The sequence below is a fragment of the Dendropsophus ebraccatus genome, chromosome 13 (genome assembly GCF_027789765.1).
Source record: "Dendropsophus ebraccatus isolate aDenEbr1 chromosome 13, aDenEbr1.pat, whole genome shotgun sequence".
Taxonomy (NCBI): Eukaryota; Metazoa; Chordata; class Amphibia; order Anura; family Hylidae; genus Dendropsophus; species Dendropsophus ebraccatus.
The window spans coordinates 11,751,067-11,763,530 of NC_091466.1; the positions used below are offsets into that span (position 1 = coordinate 11,751,067).

Genomic DNA, 12,464 nt, shown 5'->3' on the forward strand with positions numbered 1-12,464 from the left:
AATATGCATCTGCTATACACCTCCTATCCTATCACCGCTAATGCTAATAGTTAGACAGACCCTGATATATGGTCATGTAAGTCCTGGTGTTACAGAAACTATTAAAGGGGTTATCTAACGCTACAAAAACATGGCCACTTTCTTCCAGAGACAGCCCCACTCTTGTCTCCAGTTCGGGCGGGGTTTTGCTGCTCAGTTCCATTGAAGTGAATGGAGCTTAATGGGGTTATCCAGCACTACAAAAACATGGCCACTTTCCCCCTACTGTTGTCTCCAGTTTGGGTGAAGGTTTTGAAACTCAGTTCCATTGAAGTAAATGGAGCTTAATTGCAAACCGCACCTGAACTGGAGACAACAGTAGGGGGAAAGTGGCCATGTTTTTGTAGCGCTGGATAACCCCTTTAATTGCAAACCGCACCTGACTGGAGACAAGAGTCGTGTTGTCTCTGAAAAAAAGCGGCCATGTTTTTGTAGCACTGGATAACCCCTTTAAAGGGTTTATCCAGCGCTACAAAAACATGGCCACTTGTCCCCCTACTGTTGTCTCCAGTTCAGGTGTGATTTGCTATTAAGCTCCATTTACTTTCAAAACCCCACCCAAACTGGAGACAACAGTAGGGGGAAAGTGGTCATGTTTTTGTAGCGCTGGATAACCCCTTTAAGCTCCATTCACTTCAATGGAACTAAGTGGCAAACTTTACCCAAACTGGAGACAAGAGTGGTGCTGTCTCCGAAAGAAAGCGGCCATGTTTTTGTAGCACTGGATAACCCCTTTAAGCCCCATTCACTTCAATGGTATTAAGTGAGAAACCCCACCCAAACTGGAGACAAGAGTGGTGCTGTCTCTGGAAGAAAGCGGCCATGTTTTTGTAGCGCTGGATAACCCCTTTAATGCAACTTTCCCCGAATGTCAGGTCAGTCGGGACTTACACAAATTTAATAAAAGAGCTGGCTCAGCATTTTTTGCCGTTTTGCTAGAAGTGGTCAGGAAGCCATGATATAGTAACATGTTTTTAAAGTTTTCCAGCAAATACTATTTATGTGTATTCTGGTTTTAATGGCAACCATAGAAAAACAGCAGTAACGTATCTTACTGGCATGGAAGTGGGAGCACGACCTGCAGCTGGTATGTTGCCAGACATTTTATATTAAGATATCAAACATAAGCTATTGGAATTGACCATCTGTGCAATTCTAGGCCGAGAGGCTAAAGGCCACAAGGAACCCAAGGCTAATGAGTGAGAGATAGGACGTCCTCCGAGTCCATGTACAGTACATACTATGTAAAGGGGTACTCCAGAGAGAATTGTTTTCAAACTGAAATTGTGTCAGAAAGTTATACAGATTTGTAAATTACTTATATTAAATTAAAAAAACAAAAGCCTTCCAGTACTTATCAGTTGCTGTATGTCCTGCAGGAAGTCGTGTATTCTTTCCAGTCTGCTGCCACCTCTGTAGATGTCAGGAACTGTCCAGAGCAGCAGCAAATCCCCATAGAAAACCTCTCCTGCTTTGGACAGTTCCTGACATGGACAGAGGTGGCAGCAGAGAACACCGAAAAATATGCCGCTTTCTGCAGGACATACAGCAGCTGATTAGTACTGGAAGACTTGGTTTTATTTATTTTATTTTTTTAAATTAATTTACAAATCTGTATAGTTTTATTGTACCAGTTGATGTGGAAACATTTTTCTTCCTCCGGAGCACCCCTTTGAGTCTGTTTCCACATGTGAACACTGTGGAAACCACACCCCCAGTTCTCCACACAATAACCGCTTGATGTGTCTAATAATCCTAATGACATAACGTGAGTATTGAAGGAGAAAGGAAGGCGTGGTATCCACACTATTCAGACTTCATGTGGAAACACAGTCTAAAGGCTCCATTACATGAAACGAATATCGGCCGTTGCGGCTTGTGTAATGGAAGACAACGATCAGCCGACATGAACGATGTCGGCTGATTGTTGTCGGTCATTTGTCTTTCAACATGTTTAAAGACAAACGACTAAGATAGCAACGATCTGCTGCCGTCTCTTCGTGGAATAGGAGCGGTGTCAGCAGACTGCCGCTATCCTCTATGGGCGGCCCGGATGATCTAGCGATCACCCTGCTCTTACCGGCTTGCTGCCGACGCGTGCAATAGCTCCAGCAGCGAGCGGGGAACAAGGAGCGAGTTTGCTCCTCTCCATCACCCCGTGTTATAGGGGCTTACGTTGCTTCATTTATTTATCTGAAGCTGGAGAAATAGTTTTAAAGGTCTTTACCTTTTTAAGTTGTTACAAACAGGTAATAAGGTGGACATACAAAATGGATGCAAAAAAGATTGATACAAATAAGAGCTATTATGTATACATTAGATTCATGCAACATATAGAGAATTCAGTACATTATTATCAGTGAGTGTCCACATGTTGCATGGATGTGCTGGGTCCTCCAGAGCCTGGTCCATTCTCATAGAGCTACATAGAGAATACTTCCTAGGTGCCAGCAGCTGATTGTCAGGACCATCTCACTGTTCCTTCTATATCACCGGGAGAGGAGCCTTGTGTCCACCAGAAATCCATCAGTGGCCGTTGTAGCTTCAATCCTGTACGTGGCCCTCTAGATATTGTCATTTATGTCATTGACTTTCCAGGCAGCCCCATTATCTGCCGTTCTTGGAGTGTTTTCAGCCTTATACTCATACATTGTGGATGTTGGGGTTTTTTTTAAATATCCAAATATATATATATTTTTTTTTTAAACATGTTTTATTGGGTTTAAAAAAAAAAATACAAACATTTGCAACCACACCAGTTGCAAATCAGTAGAAAGACAGGAGGGTTACAATAATACATAGGCGAGCAAACCAAACCAAACAAGTAAGAGTGAGGTAGACCCAGTAACAGTTGTGACGACATATCATTATTCCATATAATGTAAGGGCATGAGCAATAATCCACAGGATCCTATAAAATGGGACAATGAAGGCGAGGAAGAGGGTAAGAGGAAGGCGACTCAGCATCCTAAGAGTAGGAGATAGGGGAAAAAGAGAAGGAGAGGTATAACAGCGTTTATATCAGCGGTAGTGCAACCATGGTTGCCAGACTGCCAGGAATTGTTCATGGGTATCCCTATTCCAACAATTCTTCAAACCGAGCCAATTGGTCACACTAATGGTCCTTTTACATGGAGCAATAATTCGCCCAATCGAATGATTAACGGTTTTGAAGTAACAATGTATTTTTTTATAACAGTGTTTTTATATCAGTGTTTAGACGGAACGATATATCATTTGAAAAAATTGTTATTGCGATCATTTTAATATCGCTTAAGCCCATGTCACGCATAGGGTGAATCGTTGAAAGACTGTTTACACAAAGCGATCTGTGAATTTTTAGTGAACGACCAACGATGATTTGAGACCTTGAAAGATCACAATGAACGATTTATCGTTTGACGCTTAATCGTTTGCTGTGTTTGCACAAGCTGATTATTGCTCAAATGCAATCGTTATTGTGAATATTCGAACGATAATTGTTCCGTGTAAAAGGACCATTAGATACCTGCTCAGCTGTCTGCGGGACCTCCTGTGAGTTCCAGTGCTTTGGAATTATTAATTTTGATGCAGTCAGTAGGTGGGTAGTCATTGCGTCTAGGGCAAAAACTAACATTTAGGGTGCTTTCACACCTACCGGATCCACAGCGGATCTCACTTCTGCGGATTCGAAGCGAGAACCGCTGCGGATCCGGTACCATTGACTCCCTATGATAGCACATACTCGCAGCGGGATTGACATCCCGCTGTCAGTATGTGCTTTAACCCCCCGCTGCCCGCAGCCCCGCCGCCCCAATCTTCCATACTCGGCTGCATTAGCCTATCCCCGGCCGCATCCAGCAGCCCGCCGTCGTCTGCATCCCCGGCTGCATCCCCCTATCCCCGGCCGCATCAGTCTATCCCCGGCGCATCCTCCCATCCCTGGCCGCATCCCGCCGGCGCCCGCATCTTCGATCCCCGGCGCATCCTCCCATCCCCGGCCGCATCCCGCCGCCGAGAGCATACAGTACCTGCTCGGCGGCGCGGCTGCAGTGAGGCTCCCGACTCCGGTCCCGCTCAGCTGATCTGAGCGGGACTGGAGCCGGCAGCCTTACTGCAGCCACGCCGCCGAGCAGGTACAGTATGCTCTCGGCGGCGGGCTGCGGGATGCGGCCGGGGATGGGAGGAGGCGCTGGGGATCGGAGATGTGGCCGGCGGCAGGCTGAAGGATGTGGCCGGGGATGGGGGGATGCGCCGGGGATAGACTGATGCGACCGGGGATGGTAGATTCGGACGGCGGGGCTGCGGGCAGCGGGGGGTTAAAGCACATACTGACAGTGGGATGTCAGTCCCGCTGCGAGTATGTGCTATCATAGGGGGTCAATGGTACCGGATCCGCAGCGGTTCTCGCTTCGAATCCGCAGAAGTGAGATCCGCTGTGGATCCGGTAGGTGTGAAGGCACCCTTAGGAGCCACGGTAATATCAGTTGTTCATCAAGTTCTATTTTCTTGTTAGTCACTTTCTCTAATGTGGATTAAACGGACTCCCAATAAGGCCTAATGACATGGCAATCCTAGCAGATGTGTTTGGAAGTGCCTGCAGCCATCGCCAGCAAATCTTGTTTGCCACCAGTACAGCTTTAAACAAAAAAGTGGATGTTTTGTACCTCCTGGTGTAGAGTTTATGTGAGTTCTCTTGTGTTTTAACACAGCAGGAGAACCTATGGAAATCTGCAGCTAGTAAAGCCTGGTCTTGTGTGGTAAAGGTCGTCCCTAGTTCTCTCTCTCACCCAAGAATATAGGAAGGTTTATAGGCTGGAGTTGGGGCCAACAAGGCCGTGAAGTTCTCAGAGTGTAACTTTTTAGATAATGAATCCATAGAAAACAATTTATCCAACCAATTTGATGAACGGAGGGGTAGATGGGTGTGCACTTATTTATGGCTCGTATGCTCCCGATCTGCCAAGGCTATAGGATTCAGAAGCTGTCTACTAGCTGAAGATGAGATTAGGGATTACATGGTTAGAACAGTTTTTTTTAATGGGAATGCGAGAAGTTCCAAATAGGTGGAGGTGCGATCTTTTTATACATAATGTATGCCGGAACCAAGGCCAACTGCATGATAGGGGATGGGATGGGAACAGGAGAAAAAGGCTAGGTTTGTATGGACCTGATGGTGGCATGTATGACCAGGTATTGAGAGGACAAGTAGTGCTGTTTCTGGAAGAAAGCAAAAATGTTTTACTAAGCCCAGGTAGCCCCTTTAAAGTCTGACCTGTACAGAGAGTCGCGGCTCAATGGGTCGATCAATCACATGACTGCCTTCTATGTGAGCGCTCAGATGACCTTGGAGGCACAGGATTTCCTTTGTATAGAAAAAAAGTCAGAACACAGGAAGTGTGCCGTGTTTTCCATGAAAAATAATGAATGTAAATTGCAAACTTCCTCTATATCACATCTACTGTTGATTTTGATTTTGGAAGTTATAACGTCAGGTACACTTTAAGAACAAGTCTGATATATGTGAATTGCCCTTTATGCCCATATCCACTACTGTCTGATTGTTTGGGGTGTGGGGGGTTTGTTTTCTTTTTTGCATCTATAAAGCTTGTTGAGTAAGTCCGGACTGTTCTTCTTCAATTGTAGGACAGAGAAAGGCAAGGAGGAGGAGATGGAGTAGAATAACATCAAGGAGAAGGTGGAGGTGGAAGTGGAGGAGATGATGGAAGAGGATATCTTCGAGATGGAGGAGGATGAGGAAGTGGAGGACAGAGTGGAGGGAGATATAGAGAAGGAGGAGGAGAAATTGGAGATGGTGCAGGAGGATAACATCAAGGAGGAGGAAGTAGAGGACAGAGTGGAGGATACCATCCAGGAGGAGGAGAAAGTGGAGATGGTGAAGGAAGATAACATCAAGGAGGAGAAAGTAGAGGACAGAGTGGAGGATACCATCCAGGAGGAGGACAGAGTGGAGGATACCATCAAGGAGGAGGAGAAAGTGGAGTGTAACACTAAGAAGGAAAGTAGCAAGATCAGATACAGGAAGGAAGGTAGAGGTTTTTCCCAGACATGACAAAACAATTATATACATTAATTATAGGGGGAATCTCTGTGCTTTCTTTTATAGGGATTATGATGCGTCTGTGTGGGTCAAGTATATAGAAGATACGAGTGAAAGCACACTGCAGGAGCCCAGTGGGCCTTATACTTTTTGTGTAATAATCTCTGCCTCCACATGACACAGGACAATATTAATGTATAGAACCCTATAGACTCATCACATGACGCTGATCTTATCACTTTCTCTCTTTTCTTTAGGCGAAGAGAAAGTTTGTCAAGGTTAGCACAGGTTTGTAGGAAGCGCCTGGAAAGAAACGTGAGTAATAATTTACCTCATACCACTACCACTAGATGGAGCTCACCGCATAAGGACTTATAGAGCTCCTACTGATCTGCATAGTAGTAGGAGCATTATACTGTGAGCGCCCCCTAATGGACTGAGCTGCAATACCACAAACAACAAAGGTGGTGCTGTTACTGGAAGAAAGCGGCCATGTTTTTCTGAGCCTGGGTAACTCCTTAAAGAACAAGTCTGATATATGAGAATTGCCCTTTACACCCATATCCACTACTGTCTAATGTTCATTTTTTCATCTGTAAAGCTCATTGAGTAAGTCCTAACTGTTCTCTTTTACTTGTTGGAGAGAGAAAGGAGAGGAGATGAGGTTACAGCGGAGGAGGATGAGGAGTAGAGATGAGCAAACCTGCCGAGGTTCTGGTTCGTATGAACCTGAACTCTCTGCTTCTGACTGCCGCTGTCTGCCCGCTCCCTGGAGAGGGTGGATACATCCGGAGGACCTCGGCAGGTTCGCTCATCATTAATCTCTAGGTGGAAGCAGAGGTGGATACCATCAAGAAGGAGGAGGAAGCAGAGGAGATAGTGAAGTAGGATAATATCAAAAAGGAGGAGGAGCACCATCAGATACAGGAAGGAAAGGGGAAGTGAGGACAAAGTCCAGACATGACAAGTCGATTATATACAGACATATAAAATCTCGACCTCATTCTTATTGAGTTTCCACATGACAAAGGACAATCTTAATGTATAGATATAACCCTATAGATTGATCCCGTGATCATCACATAACGCTGATCTTATTTATTTGTCTCTTTTTTTAGGCAAAGGTAGTCATGGATAGCAAAGTGTTGCAGGAGGCGCCAGGAGAGATGCCTGATTCTGGGGTCTGTATTATGGATGTCTAAAAGGGTCTTCCATATTGTACACCTCTCTCTGTATTGTCACTATAGACAATACAGTGGTACCTTGGTTTTCGAACATAATTGGTTCTGGAAGGCTGTTCCATAACCGAGCAGTTCAAGAACCGAGCTGTAAGTTCCCATAGGGAACAATGTAAATGTGATTAATTGGTTTTTACACTCCGTGGGTCAGGTGCAGAGCAAAAACACTCCACATCCCCCGCAACAGTGAGAGGCAGAAGCGGGCGGCTATTTAAACTTGCCGCCGTGCTCCTGCTCCAATCAGCTGCGGGGGACACCCTGTAAAGAAGTGAGGAATCCCATCATAATGATGGGATTCCCCACTTCTTTACAGGGTGTCCCCAGCAGCTGAGAGGAGCAGGAGCACGACGGCAAGTTTAAATAGCCGCCCACTCCTGCCTCTCACTGCGGGGACAGGCTGTAAAGAAGCCGGCTCCCAGCACTGTCCTCCTGTCTCTCCCCACCAGCCCCCGCCGGCCCGGAGCGCTTCCGATAAACTTACCCAGCCTGTACACCCCTATAGACTGCGGCGCGCCCGCAGCCCCGCTCACCAGCTTCTTGCTCTGTTCGGGAACAGTGAGAGGCAGGAGCGGGCGGCTATTTAAACTTGCCGCCGTGCTCCTGCTCCTCTTAGCTGCCGGGGACACCCTGTAAAGAAGTGGGGATTCCCCTCATTATGATGGGATTCCCCACTTCTTTACAGGGTGTCCCCCGCAGCTGATTGGAGCAGGAGCACGGCGGCAAGTTTAAATAGCCGCCCGCTCCTGCCTCTCACTGTTCCCGAACACCTTTAACTGTCAGCTGAACATCAGTTCAGCTGACAGTTATCCCCCGGGTTTTGTTCGGTTACCGATCAAAACTTCAGGGGGAAATTTAGTTCGAAAACCGAATTGTTCGCACTCCGAGGTGTTCGGGAACCGAGGTTTTACTGTATATTGATAAACTTAAACCCAATTAACAGGGTATAGATGGAGATTACTTAAGGGGAGATTGGGTCATCTGGAGATTGGGTCAATAATGTATGGAGGGGACAGGGTGTAGATGGAGATTGGGTCAGTAATGTATGGAGCGGACAGAGTGTAGATAGAGATTACATGAGGGAAGGTCTTATTTAATCTAGCACTAGAACCCCTTATCCAATATCTTCTAACTTCTCCAGAAGTCAATGGTATTAGAGTGGGAGATGTGGAAGCAAAGGTATTATGTTTTGCTGATGACACTCTAATATTCTTAGAACGTCCACATATAGACATTCCCCAAATTTTTAATATTTTTCGATTCTTCAAATCATTCACTGGCTTTAGAATCAATACTTCAAAATGTGAACTTTTGCCTCTGCTCCCACATCTAGCCCAAGACAACTATCCTGAAGGAGTCACAATAGCCAAACATTATCTCACCTATTTGGGTATTAAGATTGGCCATTCTTCCTCTTCTATCTATTCTCTTAACTACTTCCCTCTCTTTAAAAAAATAGAAAATGAATTAAAAAAATGGAAAGATCTACCCCTATCTATCCTAGGACGCATACAATTAATTAAGATGATGTCTTTCGCTAAACTGCTCTACCCTATGCAAATGATCCCACTCCTCATTACACATAAAGACGTCACAAAACTCAGATCCCTCTTTACTAACTTCATCTGGAGATCTAAGAGGCCCCGTATAGCCTATGATACCTTATGTATGTCATCAATCAAGGGTGGCGCCCAATTACCTAATATACGTCTGTATAACCTAGCTGCCATGTGCAGACATATCAGAGACTGGCTCCATCAGACCTCCTATTTCTGTAACTACACCTTAGAATCCTCCCTGGTCCGTCCCTGGTCCCTATCCGCACTCTTACACTCTACAATCTCTGAGCTACCTCCTCTCCTGAAACAAAACATCCTCCTCCGAGACACTATAGCATCCTGGAAACATGTACGTAAATTATACAATCTGCCTTTCCGCTTATCTAAGTTCTTCCCTTTATGGTCTTCCCCTTCTTTCCCACAAGGATCCACCATCTCGGCCATTTATTAGACCTAGAAAACTGAACATTTCTGTCTTGGCCTGAGACCCAGATAAAATACGACCTGCTCTCAGACCAACTTAGAAATTACACCCGGATACGAAAATTCATTCTGAATCGCGTTTCCTCTATTGCATCCGCCGAAAAACCTGGACAATTCCATAGCCTTAGTGTTTCCCTACCTGCACCCTTACCCCTATCACAACTCTACCACCTCCTCTGCTCGGTTTCCATTAATAAGTCTTCTCCTCCTTTTCTGAAGAAATGGTCGTCTGTCCTGGCCTCAGACGATTTAGAAACTAAACTGCTTAAAGGGATTCATTCAGTCCGTGCAGCAACTCCCAGTGTAAAACTAAGTGAACTTCATTTCCGAATCCTCCATAAAGCAGTATACGCCTTTGACCGTTCCTTTACCTACTCTCTGGAACATTATCTCAAAAAATGTCCTAAATGTGATGAGCCGCAGGCGGACCTCTTCCATTGTTTATGGCTTTGTAACTCAGTACAATCCTATTGGCTCCTAGTAAAATCCTTTATACATGACATGTGGTCGCTTACGGTTCCTTTAGATCCGATAACTTATATATTCCATGGAGACACTGGACCTGTGGCTGATCCCATGTCGCACCATCCTATCCCCCCCCCCCCCCCCCCCCCCCGGCGAAACATCTCACCCTATTACTAGCCCTTCAATGTTTACTATACCATTGGCTACAGCCTAGCCTACCGACTATTTCAGAATTGACCTCTATTCTAAAGGAAACCTTACACTGGGAGATGCTGGACACTGTACGCAATAAGGAGGCCTTTACAGCTTCCTTCTTTAAGAAATGAAAACTATTCCTTATCCATGGCTTCTCGCAGGCAGAAAGACGCCCTATCATGTCTCACTTTACCTCAACCACCTGGTATTATAAGATGTCGGCTGCCGGCACCCTAGATCCATTCTTGTAAACTTTACTTTGTATTTGTACACTATATTCTTGTGATAAATAGCACCATATATCTACTATCTACATTTTATGTATAAGTAGAGTAAGATTTAGTTATTGTTGTCGGCCTTGTTTTATTAGTTATGTATATTTGTGAATTTATACTGCTACTGATACTTTTCTTCAGTACCAATGTTATATTATGTGAAACTCAATAAAATATTTGAACTACATGAGGGAAGGTTATATAACACCTGCCCGAACCCCACACACTGAGGATATATAACACCTGCCCGAACCCCACACACTGAGGATATATAAGGCCTGCCTGGACCCTACACACTGAGGATATAACATCTACCCGGACCCCACACACTGAGGGTATAACGCCTACCCAGACCCCACACACTGAGGATATATAACGCCTGCCCAGACCCCATACACTGAGGATATAACGCTTGTCCAAATCCTATAGACTATGGGTGTTAAACTTCAGCCCTCCATCATGCCTGGAATGCCAAAGTGTGGTGTCCCACCTCTGGGGCTGTTTATGGCACCTTAGTAAGTCACTCCCTCAGGATCACAAGAGTGGGAGATGTAGTGTTGTGTTTTCCCCACTAGGTGTCACTACTGTCTCTAGCTAACGTATTGTACAGCTGAAGTGCCAAGGGTTAAACTGTTTGTATCACATGTTTTATGCTGACCAATCTGAGGTGCTTGTTCTTACCTAACCTATCTCTTCTCTCTCATACACACTCAGCCCCTTCACTCACAGGAGGGTTTAGTTTTAGCCGCTGTAGGACAAGTTAGTTTTGGTAGAAGGAAGTGAGTCAGTCTCTAGTCTTCAGTGTGGGAGGAAGCTGAAAAACCCACTGCAGAAGTTAAGTAGGGCCTGGCTTTGGCCAGGACCCCTGACAGGGACCAAAGATAGCAACTACAGATTTCTCTATACAAGTAACTAAAGCAAGTATGTAGTGCTAAGCTCTGCATAGAGGAGAGGAGCCACCTAGAAAAATCCTTGCCCACACCAGGAGCCTCTGTAAAAAGTGAAGGGCAGTCTCCTGAAGTAAGAGGAACTGATCCCAGTAGGACAAAGCTACCGTGCAACGGTCTACATATCCTGCTGCATAGCGCAGGACAACTGGGAAGCCTCGGAAGTCTGCTACACCCAGATAACAGACGACTGGGCCTGGTATTACCCACCTAGGACGGGTACCTCGCAACTAGGGGGCATAAGACAGTTCAGAGTCACTATTGGCATCCGTGAGTAAAAGTATCTTCTTATCTCTGCTATATCTATACCTGTTCCGGCAGAGCACATTCCCTACTTTGGGCAGGGCTCCTCTGGCAACTCCTCTCCTCTTCTCTCCCTGCAAAGCACCTATTACTTCTACAAGCACTGGTTCTACCTCACTGTAAGTGCCAACGTTCTGTGTCGAGATTTGCACTATTGCTACTGTTGAACTTGAGTTATACTACAGTAAAGTATATTTTTTACTAAACACATGGGTCTATTCTGTCAACGGCTGCACCTCCATACCACCGTATACTTGGGTTATTTCCCCTTTTCAGTGAACGGCGGTACAAACCACCCGGGTGGGTCTGCTACCACTCCAGGCTACCGTGATAGGTGCCCAAGTGACCCTAAACACTCCTTGAGGTTACCGACCATTAGGGGCAGCTGAAGACCACGACATCTGGTTTCAACACTGGCTGAGCACCACAAAAGCCTTAGCTGTACAGGCATGATGGGAATTGCAGTTTTGCAACAGTTTGAGGGCTGGAGTTTGACACCTGTCACACACAGAAAAATGTAATGCCTGCTCAGACCCCCAGTACAATGACTCTGCACACCATATAGGGGATTACAGTGCAGTTACAACCAGTGACTCAAAGGGAGTGTCTTCTTTGATCAGATTTTCTCACTTTACTTTTTCTTCTTCATCTGGCACGGCCATCATGAAGCCTTCTTCTATTGACAACCTGTCTCCACAGAATCTCCCAGACAAACATTTTACGCTCTTTGCTCCAGCATCCTCCTCCTCTGCTTCATACAATATCTATAGTTCTCCACACTGTAATAGTTCTTCTTTCTGCTCCTGTGTAGTATAAAGACCCAAATTGGTCCCTAAAATATAACTTAGGCCCCTCTACGCCCTCATTTAGTAGTAAGGCCACCATCCATGCCCTCATTAAGTAGTCAGGCCTCTCTGTGACTC

The 12,464-nt window shown here is 45.5% G+C and overlaps 2 protein-coding genes across 2 annotated transcripts in view; both read left to right on the plus strand.

The window, feature by feature from the left end:
• The window catches only part of METTL25B (methyltransferase like 25B), a 60,649-nt gene extending 54,682 nt beyond the window's left edge, over positions 1-5,967 (plus strand). The window contains exon 11 of the mRNA XM_069949770.1: positions 5,665-5,967. Coding sequence (XP_069805871.1) covers positions 5,665-5,703 — 39 coding nt within the window. The 3' untranslated portion in view covers positions 5,704-5,967. The remainder of the gene's footprint in view (positions 1-5,664) is intronic.
• A 15-nt stretch (positions 5,968-5,982) lies between these two features.
• The window catches only part of TTC24 (tetratricopeptide repeat domain 24), a 36,573-nt gene continuing 30,091 nt past the window's right edge, over positions 5,983-12,464 (plus strand). The window contains exons 1-2 of the mRNA XM_069949768.1: positions 5,983-6,233; positions 6,337-7,260. The gene's annotated coding sequence lies outside the window, so the exon portion shown is untranslated. The remainder of the gene's footprint in view (positions 6,234-6,336; positions 7,261-12,464) is intronic.